Source organism: Psammomys obesus, unplaced genomic scaffold, assembly GCF_907164565.1.
Source record: "Psammomys obesus unplaced genomic scaffold, mPsaObe1.curated_primary_1811, whole genome shotgun sequence".
Lineage (NCBI taxonomy): Eukaryota > Metazoa > Chordata > Mammalia > Rodentia > Muridae > Psammomys > Psammomys obesus.
In genome coordinates, this window is record NW_026585895.1 from 31,253,698 (window position 1) to 31,267,123 (window position 13,426).

General features: G+C 41.3%; 1 protein-coding gene across 1 annotated transcript; it reads right to left on the reverse strand.

The window, feature by feature from the left end:
• Positions 1-11,906: 11,906 nt before the first annotated feature.
• Positions 11,907-12,824, reverse strand: LOC129671174 (taste receptor type 2 member 134-like). Its single transcript, XM_055599822.1, has one exon. The coding sequence runs from the start codon at positions 12,810-12,812 to the stop codon at positions 11,907-11,909; it is 906 nt and encodes a 301-aa protein (XP_055455797.1). The 5' UTR covers positions 12,813-12,824.
• Positions 12,825-13,426: the final 602 nt, after the last annotated feature.

A 13,426-nucleotide genomic window follows, 5' to 3' on the forward strand; every position in this document is an offset into this window, starting at 1 on the left:
GACAATCGGTATAAAGTTTAGAAACACATCAAGGAGTCTGAGCTGTGTTTCTTTGCAGGACAACTTTATTAAAATACACATAATAACTTCAAGATCACTGTTGGTTTTAGACAGAAAGGCAGTTCCACCTAATCCAGCTTTGCAGAGTAGAGCGAACATTTGTCAAATCCTATTTGGCCTTTTGGAAGTGGCTCACAACAGGCTTTGCCTATAGATATTGTTTTCTGAGCTGGAGAATAGGGTTCACGAAAGGTTAAGGGTGAACTGTGAGTTTAACTCAGAACTCTTCATCTCCCTGCTCTGATCTAAGCATTCCTCCTGCAGGTAGAGGTTCGGTGTCTGAAAAGCAAAGGAGTCAAGTTTCCTGGCACTCTGTGCCTTGGAGCATTTATTGAAATAAACTGCAAGAGCTGGGGCCTGCCCCAGCCTTTGGAGCTGGGAAGAATGCTGTGTATGTGGTGAGGGGTGAGGGAATGGGGTAATGATTAGGCCTTGGGGAACAGGCTTTCTGGAGATTTCTATTCTCCCATCCAGGCTGTCTCTCTACTAGTAACAGAAGCCTTGCCTTTCTCAGCCTCAGGCATCTGGTTCCATCCCAGATGCTCTAATGTCAGGATAGAATACAAAGAAAATATCTGGGTGTTTCAGATTCAATAATGCCTGTTAAAGTGGAAATGATAAGAAAGCTTTAATATAATTAAGCTAATAAATTATATTAGCTTTGATTATGAGTATGTTTTGTTTGCAGAACTTATCAGTGTAAATAATGTGAACTACTATATTAAACACAGTGTCTTCTGTAGTAATAAACAGTTACATCATCATTCTCTTGTACTTACTAGGGACCTCTTGCATACCACTTCTCTGAAACTCCAAACAAAATGCTTTGATGCATCTTTGTTATTATTGTTATTATTTTATAATTTTCAGTAGAGAGGAAATGAAAAGTCAGCAAAACAATGTAATTGCCTTCAAATTACCTGACCAGGTAGGCAACAGTACTGATAAATTCCATCTTCTAAGCTACTTTTCACACACACAGAAATGAATTTTCACGTGCATTTCCTAGTTTTGATCCAATGACCTGAATGATTAACATTGTTGTCAGCTGTGAGCAATAATGCCTTTCTCAAAAGAATCCGAAAATTGAAAGTAGTTTTCCCCCAAAGCCCATGTGTTAAAGGCTTGGTCCTTGGGGTGATGCTACTGGGAGGTAATGGAGCTTTATGGGAGGTTTGTAGGCCACTCTCTTCCCTTCTTTTTCTATTCTTCATCATGAACAGAATGGCTTTGCAATGCCATTTCCTGACATCCTATAGGCTGCCTGGCCACAAGCCCAAAGCCTGGGCCATGGCCCAGAATGAAAATATCTAAGCCTTGGCTTTCCCTTTGTAAGCAAATGACCCCATGAGTGTTTATTTTTATGCTCGTGAACCGAAAATCCAGACAAATTCTGAGCAGCCACTCCAGCATTTGAATCTCTCCATGGCTTGTTGCTGACCTCAGCTCTGGACCTTTCCCTTCAGCCCCGCTTGCTGCCAGGCTGAGTTGAGAGCTGTGTCTTCTGATGTTTGTTTATAGACGTTGCTTTCATTCAAAACAAAAGGAACACTAAGACAGGTCACTGTTTGCCTCAAAGGACTCACACAAAGTGGAGCAAGTCGTCACCGAAGGAGATGTTGAACTATCAGAAGCTAATGCGGCTGGTCACGTGACAGTCACCTTCAAAGCGACTGTCACCTGAAGCAAAAGGGCTCAGTCCTATTCTTGCAAATGTACTGTAGCACTTCTTCTGGCCACGAGGATAAACATCCCTCATTCTCTCAGCCATTTTCTTTCAACATCGTCTGGGGTTTATAGCACATTCCACATTTCGTATAAAGGAGGAACTCAGGGAACACAAATGCCCAAATCTCTTTATTGGCTCAATATTTGGGAGCATTCAAGTGAGTCCAGGACATTCCAGCCTGGCTAACACACAGTACATTTGTATATTTGTCTTACAGTTTATTCAAAAACAATGAGACTGATAAAAGATTTAAAAAAAGGGGTGAGGTAAAGGTAACATGACTCTTGCTTCAATTATACAAATGAAATCAACTTATTCATCTAAAAACACACTGTGTTCACTTACTAGATCATGGGCACCATGCCCAGAGACCCTTCCTCAGATGACACTGGGCACCAAACTTAAGCACACAGCAGTGCAGTGTCCCCAGCAATGTCATAAAACACAGCACAAGTTATGTCAGGCTTTCTTCGAAAAGTTTAAAAAAAAAAAAAGAACTTAATTAGATTTGAGGATCCGATTTAATATGGATGTTTTAAAAACGTAAGGGAAAGAGAGATTTCTGCTTTCCTCTGACCACAGCTGGAACTCCAGAACGAAAGAGATTAAGGAAGGGGATACAAGTATCCACATTTGTAAGGTAGGAGCTCCCCAGGACCCAGGTGCCTGGGGAGTGGCCCTAGAACGGTTTTTGCTAAGTTGGATGGTGTGGGCAGTCGTGGAGAATGTAGGGAGGATGCGAGGTGAGAGGCAGAAGGACCTGAGCGAAGGCTGTGCTGTGGTGTGCGGTGCTCTGCCGTGGAGCGCTCGCTGAGCCCACTCAGCGCTGCTTCAGCCCAGCCCCGAAGAAACCAAACCCGAACACTCTCCCCACCAGGCTCCATGCTGTTAAGGCAAGGCCGTTTCTCACCTCCAGGTAGCGGGTGGCCCCTCTAAATGGAAAGTCTTACGACCTGCTTCAGAGGAAGTTTGACAGCATCTTCATGGCGTGAGTCAGGGAGAAAGGTAGGGAGAAGTCGAAGTCCCTTCTTGTATTATTTCCTTGAGCACTAAAACGACGTGCTTTGGGGTGGTGTGTCAGGTCTCTCTTAAAAGAACCAAATATTAAAAATGTGAGCTGGGTGTGATAGCATATGCCCAGTATTCCTGGTTCTCATGAGGTGAGGGGAGGATTATCTCAGGTTCAAGACCAGCCTGGGCGACATAATGGGTACCGTGCCAGCTGAGGTTGCGTATTAACTCTTATAAACAGGCAAACAACAACAAATAAATAACCAAAAAACAACAACAACAAAAAAAAGAAAAAACAAATATAATGCCGACTTCAGCTGGTAGCCTAACCGTGAGCCCTTCAAAGCGGCGATCTTCTCGTCATTTGTAGAAACCAAATACAAGCCTGCCACGCCACAGATTCCTACTTGGGTGAGCCGCAAGTGTTAATGTTTCTGGGACATTCCGCCTGGAAATGCAGCGGTGCCTGGTGTCTGTGGGAAGAGCAAACAAAGCCACAGACCTGGCCGTTATTACCAAAAACCTTGTGAGCGGAAATGAAGGGGACCATAGCAGTTAGAAAGACCCGAGATTCGGAGACCCAGCGTGCCCTATGTGTCATTAGCAGTGAACTGTAGTGTGCTTTACGATAAGGGTCCGTCATGGAGACCAAACCAAAGCCTCCCACACAACACCAAGAAAAGAAAACGCTTTCGTTTGAAATATTAATGTTTTCGAGTTTGCCAAAGTTTTTTTCTTTTGAATGTTTTCTTTCGACGTTTCCTCAAATAATCCATTTCTTTCATATAGAACAAAGAGTGCCTGGAATGGTTCTTTGTAGTCCCCTCCAGGTGGGAGGTTTATGTGAAACAGCAGCAGTGACAGAGTCACAGGCGTGTGAGCCTAGCAACCTGGATTTGCTAGTATTTGCATGGGGAGAGTCCTGTTTGTAACTCAAAATGTCTTTGCCTTCGCTGTAAGCAACGGCGACAACATCTTCCTTTAAAGCTCTGTGGATATGCTGTTTTGCTTTTTCTTTCCTGCCCACCCCTGTCTTTTCTTTGAATCAGTGTCAGTCGTCCCTGTGGTATGTCTGGTACACTCTGGGGGCAGGGTGGCTTATGCCTTTAACCTAGAACTCAGGAGGCAGAAGCAGGTGGTTTTCCTGTGAGTTCTATGCTAGCCTTGTCTACATAGAGAGTTCAAAGCCAGTCAGGGCTACATAGTAAAGTTGTCTCAAAACCAAAACAGAACATGGACAAGAAAAAGGAAAAGTTCCATGTCAGGTTTTGATGATAGAATTGGCTTTTATTATTAATCATGAGCAGCACCACCTAACCTGCAAATCAGATGGAGCTTCCGTTCTAGAGACTGAACCCAGGACCCCGTACGCAGTAGGCAAGTGCCGCACCCCTGAGCTACGTTCCCAAACTTCGTGATACTTTTCGATATTATTATTATTAAATCTCTCCCTTTAATTGTAAGTAATGAAGTACACAGCACCGCTTCCTATGAGTCAATAACTAAATCGATCTATTCAGCAATAAAACTAAGATGCAGGAATGACATTTAAATTCTGTAATAAGTTGCCATTGTCACACATTGTCACAGGTGCAAACCCAAAGCAACTGTCAAGTGTGTTGCAAGGACGCGCTACATTTTTGAAGAGCAGATATCGAGTAGTATTTTCAGTGCAATGTTCCTGCCTTTGCTGAACACCCCCTGGTCCAGTTTACTGGGTAAAAAGTCTGGAGATCAAAAACATACTTTTCAAAAATGTTAGCTAAAATGGAAAACTTAATTCTTGTATTAGTATTATAGCCCCTCCAATTTTTTTTAAATATATTCTATAGCAGGAGATTTAAAATGATGGACCTAAAATCTAAATTAAAGACCTGATTACCCTTGACACTTCTGAGTGAAAGCTAACCATGAAAGAATTACCACGTAATTCAGCAGTCAAACAGAGAACAGGAGAGACAGGCATGTTGGGTGCTTGGGTTGACTGTGGGAGCCACCGCTTAGGAGATCTTTAAAAGAACAGCTGATTGGCATGGCCCCTCAGCCATCTACTCAGGAAGCGAAAGGAGGAAGCACACATTCATTGTTTCTGGTTTCCAGCTGGTCAAAGATAACCTCATGAGTGATACTTTATCTTTGGTTGTACTTGCAGATGCACAGATGCCTAACGGACTTTCACAGATGGTCCATGGTGCAGCACCAGAGGCTCCTACTAGTGGGAATGAGAGGTACTAAGCCTGGGCTTAACTGAGATGCTCCCAGACTAGCTGAAGTGAAGTGGTTTGAAGGGAAGTAGAACTGGTTTTTAAGTAACACGTGGCGTTGGGAGATTCAAAACATCACCTGAGATTTGCTTGATAACCGAATGTGTTATTATTAAGATTTCTGTAGTGTAAACTTAAGGACATAAGCAAATTCAAGTCTAATTCAAACTCATTCAATTAAAAGGAAATTGTGTTTCAGGGAAAATGACAGGTCTGGCCACGAGGAAGGCCGTGGGTACAGTACAACACAGAGCTCTGAGATAAGACATCTTGAATTGTAACTCTAGCCTGCCTTGTAGGGTCTGTAACATGTTAGGAGAATTACTAAAGCATTCAGCACTTCAATTTCCTGTTCTGTAAATCTCATAAAATCACAATAGACTCATAAATTTGCCATGTCACTAAATGAATTACATGCAGAAGGTACATTGACAAGTTCCTGGCTCAGTCACCAGCCGCGCTGTCTTCACCTGCACTGTCCAGCAAGCTTAGCATTCAGGAGAGCAGGGAGCACCTCAGGATTCTTGTTTTTGGTATGGTACTTCATGTGAAAATGGCAGGCTTACAGGAACCCCAAGGGTGAACAAGTCAGTTTGGATGGAACATCCCTGGCGAGGGCACTAATGGAGCCCATGTCTGCAGCAGTTACCATGGTGACTGGTTCTCCAAGGGCCAAATCTGAATTAAGGACATGATTACCCTATGAGTCCATCCATGGCTGGGAGAGATGGAAGTGAGCATAGATAAGGTCAACACACCCTAACCCCAAAGGGCATGCTTCTTCAGGTCGTGGAAGAGTGTAAGGAATAGTGAGTTCACAGGCTGGCAAAGCAGAGAGCACTTCCTAGCAACAGAGCTGGAGGTACATTTTGTTTATTCCTGGATGTCAATGTGGAAGTCTGTAACACTACCGGCTCGTTGGCAGAACTCACCGAAAGAAAATATGTTTTGTATCTCTTTCAGGTCCCTGAAACAGACACACATAAATGCTCTGCTAACTGTACCATTGAAAACCTCAATGATTACGGCTTATGAGGATGACTGAAATAATTCCAGCTGAGAGAATATCATAGAATAGAAAATATCTCAGCCTGCATCATACAGTTTGTGGTAATATTTTGGAATGAACTTTTAAAGATTTATTATCAACTTTAAAATCATTTTCTTCTTTCAATGCAATCATAATATATGTCCATTACTTAAAAAACTATAAAACACAAAGCCTTCTTTCTTTATTCCACTTACACAATCACTGTCAATGATTGGATGCAAATGGACAAGGCAGTATTTTACTTATTAATTGAAATTGTGTTTTGTATCATACCTAGCAGAGTACATCTGTTTGTGAGTGTTAGACTGCAATTTAAGTTAGCACTCTGTTTATTGATACACTAAAGCAGTTTTGGTGCAGATTAATTTAAGCTTTCACACACTGATATAAGTCTGAACAAGATGTCTTTGATGCCCTACTCACTCAATTTGCGGTCTGTCCTAGTATGAGATGGAATTTATGATAACATTCATCATGACAAAGAACTTTATCAATTTTAAAATTATAGAGTCAGTATTTACTTTTTTATTTATTTTTTAATATTTAAGACAGGATTTCTCTGTGTAGCTCTGGCTGTCCTGGAACTCACTCTGTAGATCAGAATGGCCTTGAACTCAAATAAATTTGCTTGCCTCTGCCTCCTGAGTGCTAGGATCAAAGGTGTGCGCCACCACCACCTGGCTTTACCATTTTTCTTAATCTCTTCTTTTAAATACCTAGAGCAACTATAGATATATTTTTATTATTGGGAAGCTTTGCAGTTTGCTAGAATATAGAATGATGTATACAAACAGGATGTATTGAATAATAATTAACTGTTGCTGATTGTATTTTCATTTTCTTTTTATTCATATTTCTTTTATAAATATCCACAAAAATATTGGATAAATATGATGGATCTATAATGTCTTCAGGAAGATACATAAAAAACACTTGGAAATGATAATAATGAAATAATGATATAAATGATAAATAATGATAATAGTATTAATTGTGGTGTTATTAATTAATTATGACTAACATAATTAATAATCATTATTTCACTATTTATCATATGTATCATTATATAACAATGATATGCCATTATATATTATGATATCATAATGATAGAAATGATAAATAATAAAATAATGAGATAAATGATTATAATTCCCTCTGTGCATTGGTGGTGGGTTTGGGAGCAGATAAGAAAAAAAAAAAAACTCTACTTAAAGAACCCAGAAAAGTTATTTTATTTTCCTCTCAAGTTTGAGAGGAAAATAAAATACATTTAGATGTATAATTTCTCCCAAAAAAAGTATTCTCAGACACCATTTGAAAAGAGTAAGTGGGAGCCAGTGAGAAGCTTAGCAGGCACCTGCCACTAATCCTGATGACCAGGAGGTGGAAGAACGTATTTTACCAAGACAGAAAACAAAACAAACTCAACAAAATCATTAAACAACGAGACACAGAGGACATGAGCCTTATCACAGAAGAGAGTCCCACGGTCACTGCTTAGGGGAATTCCTAGGGCCACAGTCCTGCAAGGGCACCATGGATCCACTGGTCCTGGCTGGGATGTAGGCCACAGTCTCCAGAAGCCACCCTCCAGGAAAGCTGTGTTTCCTTAAGCTGTTCAGCTTGTTAGCATGAAGTTGTTCAGACATTCCCTTGTTTGCCTTTTACGATTTCAAGAACGTAGTATTACCTCTCCCCTCCCTGCAGTGGGTAGTTTGCTCCTCTGCCATCAGCGCATCTGAAGAATAATCAATCTAACCTAGTTCAAAGAACCAGATTCTGGTTTGCTTATCTTGTCTGCTCTCTTTTCAGTTTTCTCCTTTGTTGGTCGGTTTCACTCTGGCTTTTGTTAATTCCATTTCTTCTGATTAATCTGCCTTTCTATTGCTCTCCTATTTCTACTCTGTTAGGGTGGAATCTGATTTGAGCTCTTTCTTTGAACATGTACACTTAGTTAATTCCCATACCATCTCTATATTTGCAGGCAGCATACCACACCTCTGAAAACATTTCCTTTCCATTTTCACTCAGTTTACATTTTCTAAATTCCATTTTGATTTCTCTGATCAGGGGATTATTTATACACATGTCATTTAAATTATAAGCCTCTGACTTTTTTCTAGATATTTTTTTCTGTTATGGATTATGACTAGAAACACACCCTTTTAAGCTTATGGAGGCTTATGTTGAAGCCAGAAGATGATCCATTTTGATAAGTGCTCCATGTATACACTGACAAATGAATGCATTCTGGTGTTGGCGTTGCTTTCCATAGATGGGAGTTAGGTCAGGTTGGTTGACAGAATTATTCAACCTTTCTGTATCATTACTGATTTGTTGTCTGCCTGTTAAATCAGTTCTTGAGGAAAGAATGTTTGTTAATGGCCGATTGCAATTGTGTGCTTTTTCTATTACTCTCCATTTTGTCATGTGTTGACACTGTTATTAAGTACATACATTTAAGAACCCATCTTTTGACATATTGATCTCTTCAGCAGTATAAAAGGAAACTCACTTTTTTTTTTTTTTGGTCATGTTCCTTGTTTTGAAAAATAGTTTAATGAAGCATGATAATTCCAATGTTCTTTCTTTTACAGCAGTCTGAATGTCCAAGACATTATCATGCTCATTTTTGTTATTACTTATACACACACCTCACTTTAGTGATATATGAACAATAAATATACAGAAAACTAGGAATTTACAGAAGATAAAAATATATCAGCATGGAGGTCCCTCCCATATATATATGCATTTCGAGGACCATCATACACAAATACCAGAGTGGGGACCACAAGCTTAGGCATTAGCATCTAGGTACCTTCTCTGGATAGATAGACAAGAAGAGCAGGATTACTAAAATGAAGAATTGTTGAAGATTTCCTTTGTTTTCATCTGTCTTTTGTTGGACCAAACCTAACATGTCCATATCACCCAGCATCTTTTTTTTTTAGTGTTTATTCTTTTTTCTTTTTATTAATTACAGTTTATTCACTTTGTATCCCCCCCATACCTCCCTCCCTTCTCCCCTCCCAATTCTACCCTCCCTCTTCCCCACCCGTGTCCTTCTCCCAGTCCAGTGAAAAGGGAGGTCCTCTTCCCCTTCCCTCTGATCCTGGTCTATCAGGTCTCAACAGGAGTGGCTGCATTGTCCTCTTCCGTGGCCTGGTAAGGCTGCTCCCCCTTCAGGGGGAGGTGGTCAAAGAGCAGGCCAATCAGTTCATGTCAGAGACAGTCCCTGTCTATGGACTGGGAGGCCGCTTGGATACTGAACTGCCATAGGCTACCTCCACAGGGGTTCTAGGCCATCTCCATGAGTGGTCCTTGGCTAGAGTATCAGTTTCAGAAAAGACCCCTGTGTCCAGACTTTTAGGATCTGTCACTGTCCTTGTAGAGCTCGTGTCCTCTCCAGGTCTTACTATCTCCCACTTCTTTCATAAGATTCCCTGCACTCTGCCCAAAGTTTGGCTATAAGTCTCAACATCTACCTCGATACCCAGCAGGATAGAGCCTTTCAGAGGCCCTCTGTGGTAGGCTCCTGTCCTGTTCCCTGTTTTCTCCCTCCTCAGATGTCCATCCTCTTTGCCTTTCTGAATGGGGATTGGGCATCTTAGCCAGAGTCCTCTTTCCTGATTAGCTTCCTTAGGTATATATATTTTAGTAGGTTTATCCTATATTATATGTCTAGTAACCACTTATGAGTGAGTATATACCCTTTGTGTCTTTCTGCTTCTGGGATACCTCACTCAGGATCATCTTTTCCAGTTTCTACCATTTACCTGCAAATTTCATGATTTCCTTCTTTTTTTTTTTTATAGCTGAGTAATATTCCACTGTGTAGATGTACCACAATTTCTGTATCCATTCTTCCATTTAGGGACATCTGGGCTATTTCCAACTTATGGCTATTACAAATATTACAAATAAAGCTGCTACAAACATGGCTGAGCAAATGTCCTTGTTGTATACTTGAGCCTTTTTTGGATATACACCTAGCAGTGGTATATCTGGATCTTGAGGAAGTGCTATTCCTAGTTGTCTGAGAAAGTGCCAGATTGATTTCCAGAGTGGTTGTACAGGTTTACATTCCCACCAGCAGTGGAGGAGGGTTCCCCTTTCTCCACAACCTCTCCAGCATGTGTTGTCAGTTGAGTTTTTCATCTTAGCCATTCTGATGGGTGTAAGGTGAAAACTCAGGGTCGTTTTGATTTGCATTTCCCTAATGACTAAGGATGTTGAACATTTCTTTAAGAGTTTCTCTGCCATTCAATATTCCTCTATTGAGAATTCTCTGTTTAGCTCTCTACCCCATTTTTTATTTGGATTACTTGATTTGTAGCTGTTTAACTTCTTGAGTTCTTTATATTAGCCCTCTGTCAGATGGAGGGTTGGTGAAGATTCTTTCCCAATCTGTAGGCAGTCGTTTTGTTTTGATGACAGTGTCCTTTGCTTTACAGAAGCTTTTCAGTTTCATGAGATCCCTTTTATTGATTGTTGTTCTTAGAGACTGTGCTGTTGGTGTTCTGTTCAGGAAGTTGTCTCCTGTGCCAATGAGTCTAAGGCTCTTCCCCACTTTTTCTTCTAATGCAATTCCCATCAAATTAACAACACAATTCTTTATAGACCTTGGAAGAAAAATTCTCAACTTTATATGGAATAACAAGAAACCTAAAACAATTGCTAAAACAATTTTCTACAATAAAAGATCTTCTGGAGGTATCTCCATCCCTGATCTCAAGCTGTGCTATAGAGCAACAGTAATAAAAACTGCATCATACTGGCATAGAAACAGAGTGGTGGATCAATGGAACAGAATAAAAGACCCAGAAATAAACCCACACACTTATGAACACCTGATTTTTGACAAAGAGGCCAGAACCATACAATGGAAAAAAGATAACATCTTTAACACATGTTGCTGGTCTAACTGGATGTCTACATGTAGAAAAATACAAATAGATCCATACTTATCACCCTGCACAAAACTAAAGTCCAAGTGCATCAAAGACCTCAACATAAAACCAGACACCCACCATCTTTTAATTCAACTTAAGGAAGGATACAAAGTCATTGTGAGGACCTGCATTGGGACAAAATTTACATGTGTCCTCAGCTTTGTTTGGGATAAAACTGATAAAGCTTCATGATGGGATTAGTTTTAAGTGGGCACAAAAAGATAAGAATGACAGAGACTGACAGAGAAAACAAAGTGGGAAGAAACAAGAATGAAGGGTTAGGGAAGTGCCTGTTCTTTGGTGTCAAGAGAACATGGGATGTAATAGAAGGATTCATGGAACAGTGGTCAGAAGCTATAGCACAGGAAGGCTGAACTGAGGCACAAACAGGAGTAAGGAGCTTGGAGTTTGTGTCACAGGACAGTGCTGGGGAATCTATGCCAATAAAACCAGACTTTAGTTTGCTCAGAGAGAATCTGGCAGTGGTTACAGGTATCCATGAAGAATGAAAGACCAATGTTTCCAACGCTAGAAGAATATTGCTTAGAGACTCTGAGAGACCTATGGGGAAATGAGACTATTAGGTGAGACCAATGTGACTTGGGATTCAGACCAGAGAACTAAAGTAGCAGAAGGGGCAAGAGAGCCACAGAAATGTGGAAAAATAAACAGTATGGCACAGAAGGAATGGGAACAAACAAGCAGAGAGAGAGAGAGAGAGAGCGTACTCAAACTTCCCTAATTCCTGCCGTGGGAAGCACTATTCATTAGAGAACAGGTTATCAATACTGATACCTTGAGAGTGGAGTCACCATTTGTTCAGGGCCCTTCATGTCTTATGAGCTGACAGAGCAAAGGTCTGAAAACTTCATCTTGAGGGCCCGTCTCATCTTGGGGCTACTTAGTATCAGAATGGTGGAATGGAGAGAGATGCCTGTGTAGGTTATTATTTCCCAGGCCCAGCGCCAGGAATTGTGGACAGTTACAGCTTGGGTGGCATCCATCACCAAGAACAGAACATATGACGTATAGAAGATGAGGAAGAAGGCAAGGGACTTCAGAGCCATGGTGTGAGCCTGGGTCCTGTGATCACGATCGTGAGGCCTCGGTTTGTGGTACCTCATCTGTTTCACATGCCAGTACAGTGAGAACATAAGTAAGATAATAGATAGAAGAAACAGGAAGAATGGAATGACCCACATCAGCATTGAGTGACAGCGAAAATAATACTGATGGAATGCCATTGCTCTATAAGCAAGTGTGCAGTTTGTGTCAGCCATCATCTGAGAGCTGATTATCTTCCCAGTGACCGAGGAGATGGCTGACAGCCCACCAGTGATCAAGGATCCCAGAAGTAACCTGGGCACTGACCGAGAAATTCTCCACTTCATCCAGAAGAAGATGGGGTGGGAGAATGATGAGATCTTTACACAGTAGAAGACGGCAAGCCAGGTGGTAATCCAGAAACTGACAGTGTTGATGAAGTCCCAGAGGACATGAAAATACTTAATCTGGGGACAATCCTTAAAGGGGTCCAGGAAGTTGTTTAGGATGGATAGTCCATGCAGACAGAACCTAGAGGCAGCCAGGCAGGCCAAGATCATCTCACCTGCAGGGAATGCCTGGCTTTGTACCCATTCCCTGATCAACACTGTGGCCATGAAGCCATTTTGCAGCAATGCAGCTAGAGACTGCACACAAAAGAGGACCATGAAGATGAACGTAGCTGAGAAAGACATCATCTCCGGAGAGAATTTGCTTCAACCGACTCGACTTCAACCCCCAAGTCCCGGGGCACATCCACAGAGAAAGTGGTAGATTCTGCCAAATCAACTTGCTGAAAGCTCTTCCTGGATTCATGCAAAAGCCTTGCCACCAGTGAGGCCCCTGTTTAGCAGGAGCTAAGATGTGAATAACTGCTGTCCCCTCTGGCATGGAAATCACCCCAGGTTCAATGTCACCAGTGTCTACTTGCAGACGCCGCATTTGCCTGCTCTTCATCAGAGTCAGGTGTAGGGAAATGTGAGCAGGGTCCAAGGGTGATGCAACACACCGACACTTTGGCAATGCTGCTTTTCCCATTTTTAGTGTTGTAGTGAGCTGAATATTTACCGTGAGCTTTAATAGGTTTTGTTGTAACATTTCCATGCATGCATATATGTTGCTTTGACTACATCAGCCTTACCCTTCTCTTGTAACCCATTGACCACTTCCAACTCAGTCTTTTACGTTTGTTTTAGCCTAAATGTCTGAGAGAAAACACTTTATACTTAATTTTCTGTGTCTTGGTAATTTTACTTTATATGATCTCTGATTTATCCTATTTTCCTACAAATGGCATCACTTCGTTTTGCTA